Source organism: Pocillopora damicornis, chromosome 1, assembly GCF_964200805.1.
Source record: "Pocillopora damicornis chromosome 1, jaPocDami1.2, whole genome shotgun sequence".
Lineage (NCBI taxonomy): Eukaryota > Metazoa > Cnidaria > Anthozoa > Scleractinia > Pocilloporidae > Pocillopora > Pocillopora damicornis.
In genome coordinates, this window is record NC_142670.1 from 26,264,982 (window position 1) to 26,278,720 (window position 13,739).

Below are 13,739 nucleotides of genomic sequence, written 5' to 3' on the forward strand. Positions count from 1 at the left end.
CTCCAGGCGAGAAGCTACTCGCATGCGAGTAACGTAGTGCACGATTTTACATTTTGGTAATTTTGCAGGAGTAGTTTGGAAAAATGCCTCGTATCTTGTCTCTTGGTACCTTCACTGTGATGTGCTCTCTGATGTATTTTGTGAAATGTAAAGAAGGTGGGTAGATTCTTTGATTACTATAAGGGAAAGTTTTTAAAACTGTTAATTTATAATGCGTTTGAAGCGGGTATAAGCGAAAATAATTCATTGCGAATATTCTATTGTGACTATTTCAAGAATTCCAGAGTTTTTAAAAATGTTCTACCTTCTTAAAGGAGAGTAAAATGTTTATAAAGCTATTATGAGGAGATGTGAATCTTTAAAGACAGGTTGGATCTACCTCACGCAAGCTGTTTTAAGCAGGCGGTTGGGATGAAAGGATCATAAAGTTTAGGCTATAAATTCGGCATAAATTCATGTTGCACTCTTTTTCATTTGCTGGTATGCTTTGACGCTGAAGAAAAAACTTCCTGCGTGCCGTTACTGTCATGAGTATGACTATGAAATTTAGTGAGCTAAAGTGGAGCTTAATCATCCATTTTTCTCACGGCATACTTACACAACGAAATAAATAAGTAGAAATCTCAAAAAACCTCCCCCGAACATCTAATTAGTCCTTTAACTGTCGTTTTGAAAATGATTATCGATTTGCATCAAAAGCAAATATGTAGAATCGTAAAAACGGTCGAAATGTGGACACAACCTTTTTATCGCGTGAACTTCCGTCGAATACACATAAATCTAAATTTAGAGATAGCTCCTTCTGAAAGAAATTTACACGTTTTATGGCTTCAAATCCACGTGTAAGGAATTAGTTTCGATTAAACAACGAAATGTCCTTTAGTTATCTTAGAAATTGGAATTTTTAAGAAACACAATCATCTCGAAAGAAATAACTGAATTTAGTTTTGTCTCATCTTTTTATCATCATTATCTGTATTCTGCACTGACATAATGAACTTGGAAAAACACCGGGACTTTCATGAAAGCTGCGCACAAAATGTTTCTCAATCTACATCCTAGATCTTAGATCCTAAATTGTTTGTCTCGATACTAAATTTTCGTGTTTTGAAATGTCAATTCTTGAATAAAATTTGCATCTATCGTCTTTGACAGGTTCGGAACTGAAAAATCACCTATGAATTATTTACCAAAAAGTACACTTATGCCTTAATTAAAATCAGCCCCATGCCAAAAGTTTGGTGACTTCTGCGAAGCGGTTGAAAACACGAGCCATAACTCATTAGATACAAAAGGCGACGCTTTAAGGACATAAGTGAAAATTCTAAAATAAAACAATCTTTTTCAAGCCAATGTCTGTTGCAATCCTGGTTGTTTAAGTCTCTGAAAATAAAAACAAGAACATAAACACCTTAAAATAACAAAACTATAAATTTCTCCCCCTAAACATATCAATAAAATCTTTCAATGTGATAAATTTCGACATTTATTTGAAAAGAAGATAATACAGAAAAATCATAAACGGAACTTTAAGCCTCTCCTGGGAAACCATACAGGTTACACATGCAGTCACTTCTAAAACAACACACTGCATAGTGGTACATACAACACAATCTAAGAACAGCGAACCTACGTGAGAATTTCGCAATTCTAAAAAAGTGCCCTAGAAAGCTCGACTATTTTATATTCCAGATCCTCCTTCCAAAAAAGATAAGACCAGACTTTAACCTTACAGAACATTACTCAATATCGTAGTATTCAGTCATGGCTTGTAGTTCTGATTGATTCTAGGTTAACTTTACCAATTCATGTAAGACCATAAAGTCTAGGGAGGGCCATCCACCCGCGTTAAGTTTAGGCAACGACACGATTTCGAGTGCACTTTAGTGTAAATAAGCACGAGTATACTTTTCAAAGACAACAAAATTGCACGAGCCTGTAGGGCAAGTGCAATTTGTAGTCTGAAAAATTTACAAGCACTTATTACACCAAATTGCAGGGGGGAATTATGTTTTTACTTGCTATAATGTACATGGAAAAACATCGCCGAAGGTCAAGAAAGACGAAATTTTGAAGCGTGAGTGCGCTATTTGTAATTTGCACTCGTGTTACAACTTTGGACCCGCGTTATAACTTTGCACCCGCGTTTCATGAGAATGCACTCGTTTTCAGCCATCGGAAGCGCGTAATTTTTTCATAATCATTATTGATAGAGTTATTTATTTATAACACTTACCAAGACCTCATTCGGGTGAAATTATTTGTATGAATACAAAGCGCACTTTCAAGCTTTGTTCTTATAAAAGAAATAATTTATGTACCTTAAAATTTCTGTACATATTTACATATAGTACATCAATTGTACCAATCCCTTTCAATTTTGACAATGAAAACAGAATGTAATCGAAACGTCATGTTATGCTTTTTTCGTTGATTTAAATTCGTACACTCTTTGTATTAAGTTGATTGCAGTTTCCTTTACCAATTTCTCTTGCTCCATCCCTTCCTTACTTTTCACCTTTACCACTAAATCAGGTGTCCCTGTCAAATAGAGCATTCGCTTGTAACCAGTGGTATCATGTTCTTCCTATCGGAAAATATATTATTCATTATTCTTCTCTATAGGCCAATGTCGTCAACTGGAGTTCAGAGCTGCCCTTGCATTTCGAGGAAAACGGCTGCTTAACCATAAGATAAAAGAAGTTGATAACGTCGCAAAGGACTTCTGTGGAGCATTGTGTTTCATGGAACCCAACTGTATCAGCTATAATATAGTAGTATCCAATGATTCTCCCTCGATCACCAAATGCGAGATGAATAACGCTACACATTTTGAACACCCGAGTGATCTAATGTCATTTCCAAACAGCATCTATCGTGGATCCAAGGTGTGTTTATAGCTGCAATGATTAGGATAATAGAGGTCTTCTTTTAGCCTATGCGTATGTCTTCGTTACAATCCAACTTTTTACTGGTTTATTCACATTTTTTTATTTTTACTGTAAATATATAAAAAACCATATAGGTGAACTGCGGTTAAAGAAATCAATTTGAAAGCTATTTTCGCATTAATGAACGCTACTTAAGCAGTAGTGAAAATAAAAATTCAGGCTCGTACGGGATTTGAACCCATGACCTTTGCGATACTGAGCTAACCAGCCAACTGGGAGCTGGTCTACAGTTCATAGATATGATTTTAATAAATTTACAGTTATTTAATCTTCCCTTCACGGGTTTATTCGGGACAAACATAATGACCAGCTCCCAGTTGGGATATATGACATTAAGGTTAAATGCTTTCAAATATCATCGTTTACAATTAACGTGATTGGTACAAAATAACGCTTATGGTTACCTCACTGAACGTCAAAGATACGTTTATAAGCTTGACTCAATTGCAACCTTGATTGGTTCGATTGCCCTTTGAATATGGAAAGTATGGTACTAGTAAACAGAGTTTAAGCATCAGATGAAAAAACACAAGTCTTGAGCTGCTGTAATTTTTATTCCTACTCTACGAATTTATTCCAGTTATTTGCCTTTCCTTCATTAGCTTTTAATTACTTGTCACAGATTTATTCACAAAGCAAGTACATGTATATTTAGTTTATTTTATTGAAAAAAAACATTTACCGTTAAATTTTCCTTGAAGTATTGTCGACACTTGATCGTCATTTTAAACTCTCGTTGTTTCATTTATCCGCCCTCAGAACGACTATGTCAATGTACCTCCTTACCCTTCCCTCCCCGCCTTGTAATTGCGTAGATAAGCCTTGACTTGTCCCTTTTTGCTTCATTGTAAAGAACGCTTGCATAAAGAAGCCATGCCCGAGTAATGCGATCTGCCAAGCTGGTTTTTCCAGTGAGGGGTATAGATGTGTCTGCGTACCGGGTTACACGGGTGACGATTGCACAGAAGGTGAGGCAGATACATGTGTTCAATATCTAAGTGTTAGCAGTCACTTAATGATTAGGAAAGTCGGTGACCGTTGTTTGAAATAAATTCTTTAGTACTCTCCTCATGCACCTTATTTTTTCACCGAGGATAAAGAAAGAGCAGCGGTAAACTATGAGGGGAAGTGGAAGGGGTGGGGAGGAGGGGGATGGGTCGTCGAAAGGCGTTTATCAAGAAGAGGAATCCTCATTGCCGCTTCTAGCGATGGAGACCGCGATGAACCCTCTCTGCAACGCAACCCTGCTAGTAGCTCGACGCGTTTACCGTTCCTGACCGTGCGACTTCTTTCATTAAGTTCAAAATAAAAAGTGACTTAATTGTTAAGAGGACGTTAAAGTTGGTGATTTCACGATTTTGTTCTGTATTAGGTGGCTGAGAAGGGTGCAAATTTTATAGTGCACGTGCTACACAATTGTTTTGCTCATTAGATCTTTTTTTCACTACATTTTATTTGCTGTCGCTGTCAAGGTTGTTTTAAAGTCCCTAATAAATTAAAGATGTGCAGACCCTAACTAATTTTGTACTGTGCTTTATTAGAAGTCTGCGGTCCCGAAATCTCTGTAATTGTAATTTCTACGTGATCCTTTCTTTAAGACGTTGATGAATGTGATCTAGGAGAACACAAATGTGACTCAAATGCTGAATGTATAAATACCCGTGGATCCTACGACTGCAAATGTAAAGAAGGATTTACAGGAGATGGCCTAATATGCACGGGTGAGTGTTGACTGTTTATCACCAAACAGGAGGTACATTATCCATCAGTCATTCTACATGCGGGCCACGCCTCATTCCTGCCGCAGCACAAGAAGGTCTATGAGCCCTATTATTCAGATTTTAGATGCTTGTGCATGTGGCACTTATTTTATGGTTTAAATGACTGTTAGGAATAAAGGAAAAATGTTTAGAAGCTCATGTAATCTTTTGATGCCACCCATTCCTCCTGACCTCGTAAGAATGACTTTGCGTTATTTTCAGATTTTGACGAGTGTAATTTGGTTGATAATAATTGCACTAAGGGTGGCGCCAATTGTACAAACACTGTAGGGTCATTCAACTGCATCTGCCAGACTCGATATTTCTGGAATGGCATGAAATGCGAAGGTTTGTTTACTCTAATATTATTTAACCCCTATTGAACGTCGTTTCAAGGAGTCTTTCTCACTATTTTTCTGTCTGTTTCTCCCTCCTTTTATCTCTTTCTCTTGGTCCAATGTTCTCTCTTTGTCATAATACCTATCATTGGACTGTCTGTGTGTCTGTCTTTTTGTCTGTCTGTCTGATTATCGTTCACTTTGCTCGTCTGTTTATTTTTCCATCTGCTTGTGATTCTTTGTTAACGCTAAAACGTAGAAATCGCATTTCAGGTTCATTTTCCTTCTGGGAAAGGAACAGTAACGGAAATAACTGACAAGGGCATGTTTTCCGACAAAAAGATGGATTTTTTGAAATGCGAGCATTGATTTAATCAGCGATATTAGTTAATCCTGAGCTACTTCTAGCAAAAACTACCAAACATGAGAAGCACTCAAATGCATGATTTGTCATTGAAAGGGCAAATTTTTAAAAAGGTGCATGGTATACCTATAAAGCATTCAGAATCTTGAACTGCAATCATTCTTAAAAGTTCTAACTTTGATAAACACGATGATCATTTCCTCTTTGAATTATATTTGATTCTCTAGCCGATGGTTGTTACAACTACAGAAATCTGACAGAGTTTAACAGAAAAGAAGGTTACTCTACACCTGCCAATAGTCCTCTGTGTGACAATGTGCTCATTAAGGGATGGTATCGTTTTGTGGGAGCTGCTGGAACAAAAATGTCAATAGCGCGTGTGGAACCATACTACTGTGGTACAGACTTCTCAGGCTGGTTGAGTGAAGGCCTCGAGCATCCAGCGTTGGGAGATGGTATTGTTCCCAGGAAAGTCTGCTTTAGTAATCGTCCGGATGGTTGCAAAGGCTCGAATAGTATTTTTGTGAAAAACTGTGGATCCTACTATATCTACTATCTGATTGAACCACCACAATGTCCTATGCGCTACTGTGGGACTGATTAAACAAGGGGCTAAAAAGTTAAAAAAAAAGAAAAAAAGGAGTGAAAATGAAGGATTTGTGAATTCCTTTGTAAATACATTTATTGTTTTATATTCTTGCAAATTTTAAATGGTCTTGTTAGGGTGCGGTGAATCAGAATAACTGTTTGTGATTTTCTCATATTTACTACTTTTAAAGTAGGGATCAACTAAAAGTCATTTTATTTTTTATCATTTCATTGTATGTTATTTTCTCGTTTGCAAGTCTCTCCCGTAGTCACAGTTCTCAACGAAGTCTCACCTAGGTTACTCTTCAACGTGCATGGTTATCGATCTGGTCATATGCAGGCAATGAAAATTTACTTTTTCTAATTTGTGTCTAAAAGACATGACATCATCGGATTTAATCGATCACGAAAGAAGACGTCAAGACCTCGACTTTTTACTTTACTTTTACAAATCAGAGACTAGAAAGTGTTGCAACGAGATTGCTTAGGTGACTAATTAATTTTAGCCTGTATTAAGCAGAAAAGGATTATAATTAGTTTAGGTGTGAGAGCGCATAATTTGAACATAGCAATGTCCTTACAAAACAATTAGTTACTGATGGTGCGTCTTAATGTCAAGATAATGCTGTGCTGTTTAAAAAGTTACAGTAAGTAACAGTAAGTAAATTTTTCTTTCTTTGAATATTGGTTCAATATTTGCTCGTTCCATTTCTTTATTTTCGAGCTAGTAATAGACCCTAACTGTTTGCACATACAGCGGCAAAAACACTGCAGACAAACCTCTGTAATACAAAAACCTCATTGATAAAGAAAAGCGTCCGTATAAGAGATATGTCCATTTCATTAAGTTCATTAGAGTGTATCTCTTGAGATTGAAGTGTCTATAGAAACATGAACAGCATACTCGTGCTTCTTTTCTCCGAGTATCAAGAGACCATGATTGTCTGAGACTCAGGGTGCGTTGTCCTTATTAGAGAGGGTCTATATCTGGAAGGTTTCTTATTATAAAGAGAACATATCAGAATTTGATCTGGATATATGAAGTATACTTAGTTTGAAGAGATTAAACCATCTTAGCCCCTTCCTATCATTAGATCGGTATGCATATTCTCTATACTGATCTCTTCACATTTACAGTAGTATTTATATGGAGAACTTGTCCACCAATTCAGAGCTTTTCCTAGTGACAGATCATTTCTCTGATTTTATGACCTTTATGAGTGATCATTTTCCTTATTCTCATGACCTCAACGTTTGACTCAACGTTTTGACCAGGCCGTAAAAACAGCCAACAAGCATCTTGAGAAGTTCTGCCATCAAAACGGATGGAAATTAATTCATCATGAGAACATATCTTATAATGGACTCAACAAAGGTGGACTGCACTTAAACTCTAAAGGTAATGTGCAGTTTTATAATAATTTTAAATCGCACCTAGAATGAGATAATGTGCTGTCCGTCAATGCCGTGCGAAATCGATCAAGCAGTCAAAGGGGCGTAAAATCTGCCTCAATATTGCCACCTTTGCGTGGCTTTAGAATGGCCTCACTCAATATAAATCAATTAACTACACATATAGACGAACTAAGAATCCTATTAGCAAACAACGATATCGATATTATTTCTATAAACGAAACAAAACTGAACGAGAGCATTCAAGATCACGAAGTTCATATTCCGGGATACGAAATAATTCGCCGCGATAGACTTACGAAAGGCGGCGGGGGGGTATGCTTCTATGTTAAAAATTCAATCAACTTTACAGTACGATCTGATCTACATATGGATGCAATAGAAAATCTTTGCTTGGAAATCCATAAGCCAAAAACAAGACCTTTTGTGATTGTTACGTGGTATAGACCACCTGACTCTCCTATTGGCATTTTTTCACCTTTTGAATCCCTAATTGGGAAATTGGATAGTGAAAATGTAGAATTTTTTGTACTGGGAGACATGAACTGTGACATGGTCACTGCACGATATGACAATGATACATCCAAATTAAAGAATATTGCTGATGTCTACGGACTCGAGCAACTCATCGCTGAACCGACGAGGATAACACCCACCTCGTCAACTTTAATTGATTTAATTTACACCAACTGCTCGGATAAGATCGCCTGTTCGGGAGTTTGTCATGTTGGGATAAGTGATCATAGCATGGTGTATGTTTATAGAAAACTTTCTCTGAACGGGATATCGAATGGACATAATTCAATAACATACAGAAATTTCCGAAAATTCGATTGCCAAAATTTTCGAGATGATATTCAGTCTCAATGTTGGAATAATGTATATGAGTCTTCCGACCCAAACGAGATGTGGCAGTAATGGAAATGTACATTTCTAGCTATCGCTGACAAACATGCCCCACTGAAAACGATGCGCGTTCGTTCACGAAGTTCTCCGTGGATTACCGCTGAGTTGAAAGACTTGATGCATAATAGAGATATATTAAAAATCAAAGCAATCAAAACAAATGATCCCAACAATTGGGCAGTGTTTAAGAAACAAAGAAATTTAGTCAATAAGCAAGTACGCTTAGCAAAGCAAGTTTATTACCAAAATATTTTTAACAAGCACGCTAGCGACTCCCGAAAGACCTGGCAGACTATAAACGAGCTAACTTCACGTAAATCTGGGAAAATGTCAGTGACATCACTAAAAGTGAATGGATTAACGATAACTAATCCACTGGAGCTATCAAACGAATTCAACAACCATTTTGCTAATATTGGTCCAAAACTTGCCAGTGAGATAGATTGTGATAGTAGTAACTATCAACGATATCTTGCCGGTACAGATAAACGGTTTGAGCTCCAACCTACTAATCCAAATAAAGTATTTTCACTTTTAAATAAACTAGACAAGTCAAAAGCAACGGGCCTTGACACAATATCTGCTAGGTTTGTCAGGGAATGCGCTGACCTTATTTGTGTGCCGATATGTGATATTTTCAATCAATCTATTAGCCAAGGGAGGTTCCCAGATGATTGGAAATATGCAAGGGTTACACCTCTCTTTAAACAGGGTAACCGCGATGATGTCAACAATTACCGCCCAATATCGGTGATTCCAATAGTGGCGAAAGTGTTTGAAAGGATAGTTTACGATCAATTGTATGCCTATCTGGAAGAACATGATATTATATATCAAAATCAATCAGGGTTTCGTGCTACTCATTCAACTGTAACAGCATTGTTGGAAGCGACAGATTCTTGGGCATATAATATTGACAACGGGAAAATCAATGGAGTCATTTTTCTAGATTTGAAAAAAGCTTTTGACACTGTTGATCATCAGATCCTCCTATCGAAATTTAACTATTATGGTATACATGGCAGATCTTTCAAATGGTTTCAGTCATACTTGGAAAACCGCACACAGAAATGTTCTGTGAACGGGTCGCTGTCCAGCAGCTGCTCATTAACTTGCGGCGTCCCCCAGGGGACCATCCTCGGTCCACTCTTGTTTTTATTATATATCAACGATCTTCCAAATTGTTTATCAAATTGTGAGCAGAGGATGTATGCTGACGACACACACCTTACATATGCGGGCGGTGATCTTGAGAGTATACAGCTTTGTCTGAATGAGGACTTAACAAACGTTTTCAACTGGCTACAAGCGAATAAACTCACACTGAATATGACAAAAACCGAATTCATGCTAATAGGGTCAAGGCAGAGACTGGGTACTCTCACAGCTTCACCAACAATTAGAATGAACAGCACTCAGGTGAGCCAGGTTACTTCTACAAAATCGCTTGGTGTGATTATAGACGATAGGCTCGATTGGCATAGTCACATCGAAAAATTAACAAAAAAGATTGCCTCTGGTATCGGGTGCCTAAAGCGAGTCAGGCATCTGATCCCAGCATCGACCTTACATCTGCTTTACCAAGCTTTAGTAAAACCTCACTTTGATTACTGTGACATTGTCTGGGGTAGCTGTGGGATAACGCTACGAGATAAGCTGCAGAAATTACAGATTAGAGCAGCCCGTGTTTTGACATTTTCCAGCTATGATGCCGATGCAACTAAGCTACTTGAATTTTTAAGTTGGAAAAATCTGACAAGCCAGCAGGAAATTCATAGAGTTACCATGGTTTTCAAATGTCTGCACGGGCTAGCTCCTGAATATCTTAATTCTAAGTTTAGATGGCGTAACTCTGCTTATGACCTCAGGGACTCTGAAAATAAACTCAATGTTCCTCTACCTCGCACTAACTATTATCGAAAAAGCTTTAGCTATAGTGGAGCCACATTATGGAATAGTCTTCCATGTGATATAAGGAACACAGAGTCTCTGGGGTTATTTAAACGCAAGATCAATGCCACTCTATAACGCACGGCATTCACGGAAAACAGCTTTTAGTTATTAGTTAGTGTTTTAATTTTTAAATAGTTTTAGTTAATGTAATTGCTGATGAATTGTTTCGTGCTTAAATAAATAAAGATTATATACTCAAAGTGTTACTGTCAGGAGAAATAAGATGCCAATCACTCTTAGGGATTAAAAGGTTAAGAGAAACCGACTGTGGGTATCCAAGCTTCGGGAAACCGCAGAGGTCTGACTACGAGCAAACTTTAAGCCTCTGGTTTGCTCGTACTCAGACCTCTACAGTTTCGGAGCACGCTAACGGAACGGGGCATATTCCTATTTGGAGCAAAACTAAGTATATTGATCGTGACCCCCACTGGTACACACACAGGGTCAAAGAGGCTATCCATATAAGACTTCGTCCCAACAACATCAATAGGGATGGCGGAATCGGCAATCCCGAAGCTTGAATGCGCACGATCAAACAACACAACGGCCGATTTATGAGGACCTATGAGGGAACAGCGTATTACAACCGGAATAATAATGAAGATTGAAATGCACTCATAACAGCATACCAACGTGCTACAAATAGCGACACGTAAACAATCTACCTCATCCCCTGTTGAAGACTAGCAGTATTGCAGTCGGAACGTCGCGATCTACATCAAAAGTGACCCTATCGTGTGACAAACGAACATAGTTCATCTCATTTCTTATGCCACGATGAACAATAAACACATATTTTATTACTACCTAAGCAGTAGTGAAATTAAGGCCTGGAAAAAAGGTTAGAATATCTCCATTAGGTGTCTAACGTCTACCATAACAATTAATGCAATGCAAGGGTAGATTTTTTGATCAATAAAAGGGAAAGTTTTTAAAACTGTTAATTTGTAATGCGTTTAAAGCGGGAATAAACGAAAGTAATTCATGCTCTATTGTGACTGTTACAAAAATTCCAAAGTTTTCAAAATGTTCTCCTTTCTCATAGGAGAGTAAAATTGTTTATAAAGCTATTATCAAGGGATGTGAATCTTTAAAGACAGGTGGGATCTACCTGACGCAAGCTGTTTTAAGCAGGCGGTTGGGATAACTTTAGGCTATAACTTCGGCACAAATTCATGTTGCACTCTCTTTAATTTGTTAGTATGCTTTGACGCTAAAGAAAAAACTCCTTATGTGCCGTTACTGTTATGAGGATGACTATGAAAATAATATCTGGACTTTTAACGCTGTATGATAGAAGAGAGGAAATCGCAGCAAAGTTGTTCAATGAAATATGTGCAAATCAATCTCACAGTCTTCATAAACTACTTCCAAGCAAATACCAACCTGGCTACTATCTGAGAGAACAAAGAACATTTATTCGTCCGAGGTGTAAAACTGAAAGATGCAAGAATAGCTTTCTCTTAAGTTACGTTTATCGTAGGTGATAATTAGATATTAATTTGTTTCTTATTTTACATAGGAATTCGACGCATGCTTGTAATTTTGTCATTCTGAAACAGTTTTTAATTAGGAAATTAATTAATCAGTTGTAATTTAGTAAGCTGGTAATTTCGCGTTTGTAAATCTTATCGCAATTCAGCTTTTGGCTGCAAGTTTTATAAACTGAATAAACTATCTATCTATCTATCTATCCATTGTTAAAACGGTCGAAATGTCGACACAACCTTTTTATCGCGTGAACTTCCGTCGAATACATCTAAATCTAAATTTAGAGATTGCTCCCTCTGAAATAAATTTATACGTTTTATGGCCACTAAATTTTTCTTCGATCTACATCCTAGATCTTAGATCCTAAACTGTTCGTCTCGGTACTAATTTTTCGTGTTTTGAAATGCCAATTATTCAACAAAATTTATATCTTTCCCCTTTGACAGGTACAGAACTGAAAATTCACCTATCAATTATTTACAAAAAATACACTTAGGCCTTAATTTAAATCAGCCCCGTGTCAAAAGTTTGATGACTTCTGCGAAGTAGTTGAAAAACACGAGCTCAAATTATCCGATAACTCATCAGATACAGAAGGCGACGCTTTAAGGACAAACGTGAAAATTATAAAATGGAATGAATCTTTTTCAAACGTTAAAATTATAGAATGGAACGAATCTTTTTCAAGGTAATATCTGTCGAAATCCTGCTTGTTTCAGTCTGAAAATAAAACAAAAAGAAAACATAACATAACATAACAAAACTATAAATTTCTCCCTCTAAACATATCAATAAACTCTTTCAATAGAATAGGTTTCTGCGGTGGCCCACAACTTTCACGGCAAAACAAAAAGTCACGGCACTACAAACTTAACTCACGGCAAAACAAAGAAAACGAGTTGGTCAGCGGTTGGTCAGCGGTTGGTCAGCGGTTGGTCAGCGGTTGTTATTTGAATCTGAAATTGTACGTCGTGTAACAGTAAACTAACGGAATGGCGACCTTTGTTAAGAATAGTGGTGGGGTGAAAAAGAAGCCAATGAAAATCTTAAAAGAGTTTATATTTATTCGTTTTAGTTTCAACAAGCGGCGCCAGCGACTGGCAGGCATGCAAGGATTCACAATGAAATAAGAGAACAACCTTTGTTTTTCATAAAATTGTAATTTACCGTCCTTGAACTTGAAAACAATCCGAAGATTCATTAAAATTATTACTTACTCCGAAGCGCTCAGAGTTTACAGGTGTTGAAAAGCTTTTTCTGTTATGGCGTGAGATTGGGGACAAAATCGATCACCACATTTCGTATCGTGTGTTTTTTCTGTGTGAAGCAACAAAAGCTGCCGGCGACTAACGGAATTACAGGTTAACACGAAAATCAAATAACACCTAAACAAATAATTTGGCTACCGGTTTTCAGTGAATTTTTAAAGAACAATTTTCTTTTAAGTTTCAAGACAATTTGAAGATTCAAAATAAATATTACGTACTAAAATGCGAAAGTTATACACCACAAAATTGATAAATAGGCCTGAAATGAAATCCTATCTTGTTCTCGATTATACGTTGCCTAGCACGTGACCAAAATCTACCCAGGCGGAAATCCAAAATGACGGTAGCAGTCTGGGCTTAGTTATATCACTCAAAACTCGTTCCCGTTTGTCTCATTCGATAAAGAGGGAATCATTCATGTTTTCATTAAGACAGTATTGCCTTGATTTTCCAATATTTACAATGATAGACAGTAAATTTTACTTTTTACCCACATTTACTTCCAACCTTTTCTTTTGAACCAGAAACAAAAATGATATATGTTTAAAACACACAACATCATCCACCCTTGTCAAATGCATGATCATTTCAATTGTAATGCCTTCTTATCCCAATGTTACTTTGTTTCTTTGCTACATTAGCTAACACTGAACTACTGCTCGTACTCTAAATAAGACAATCAACCGCAAATTCCCTAAAACAGATAA

The 13,739-nt window shown here is 37.0% G+C and overlaps 2 protein-coding genes across 3 annotated transcripts in view; both read left to right on the forward strand.

Moving 5' to 3' along the window:
* LOC149052981 (uromodulin-like) overlaps positions 1-6,626 on the forward strand; it is a 38,145-nt gene extending 31,519 nt beyond the window's left edge. Inside the window, exons 1-6 of one of the 2 annotated variants that reach the window (XM_089212937.1) lie at positions 1-156; positions 2,626-2,888; positions 3,805-3,919; positions 4,550-4,672; positions 4,934-5,059; positions 5,641-6,626. The exon at positions 1-156 is cut by the window's left edge and continues 50 nt beyond it. In XM_089212937.1, the coding sequence (XP_089069063.1) occupies positions 84-156; positions 2,626-2,888; positions 3,805-3,919; positions 4,550-4,672; positions 4,934-5,059; positions 5,641-6,017 (1,077 nt within the window). In that variant the 5' untranslated portion in view covers positions 1-83 and the 3' untranslated portion in view covers positions 6,018-6,626. The remainder of the gene's footprint in view (positions 157-2,625; positions 2,889-3,804; positions 3,920-4,549; positions 4,673-4,933; positions 5,060-5,640) is intronic. The other variant, XM_089212943.1, reaches the window with a different exon arrangement.
* An 853-nt stretch (positions 6,627-7,479) lies between these two features.
* LOC149052983 (uncharacterized) lies at positions 7,480-8,759 on the forward strand. The gene has a single exon (XM_089207585.1). The coding sequence runs from the start codon at positions 7,541-7,543 to the stop codon at positions 8,330-8,332; it is 792 nt and encodes a 263-aa protein (XP_089063711.1). The 5' UTR covers positions 7,480-7,540; the 3' UTR covers positions 8,333-8,759.
* The last annotated feature ends 4,980 nt before the right edge of the window (positions 8,760-13,739 follow it).

Coding starts and splice junctions, on each gene's coding strand:
- LOC149052983 (XM_089207585.1), top strand. CDS start 7,541: ATGGCCTCACTCAATATAAATCAATTAACTACACATATAGACGAACTA.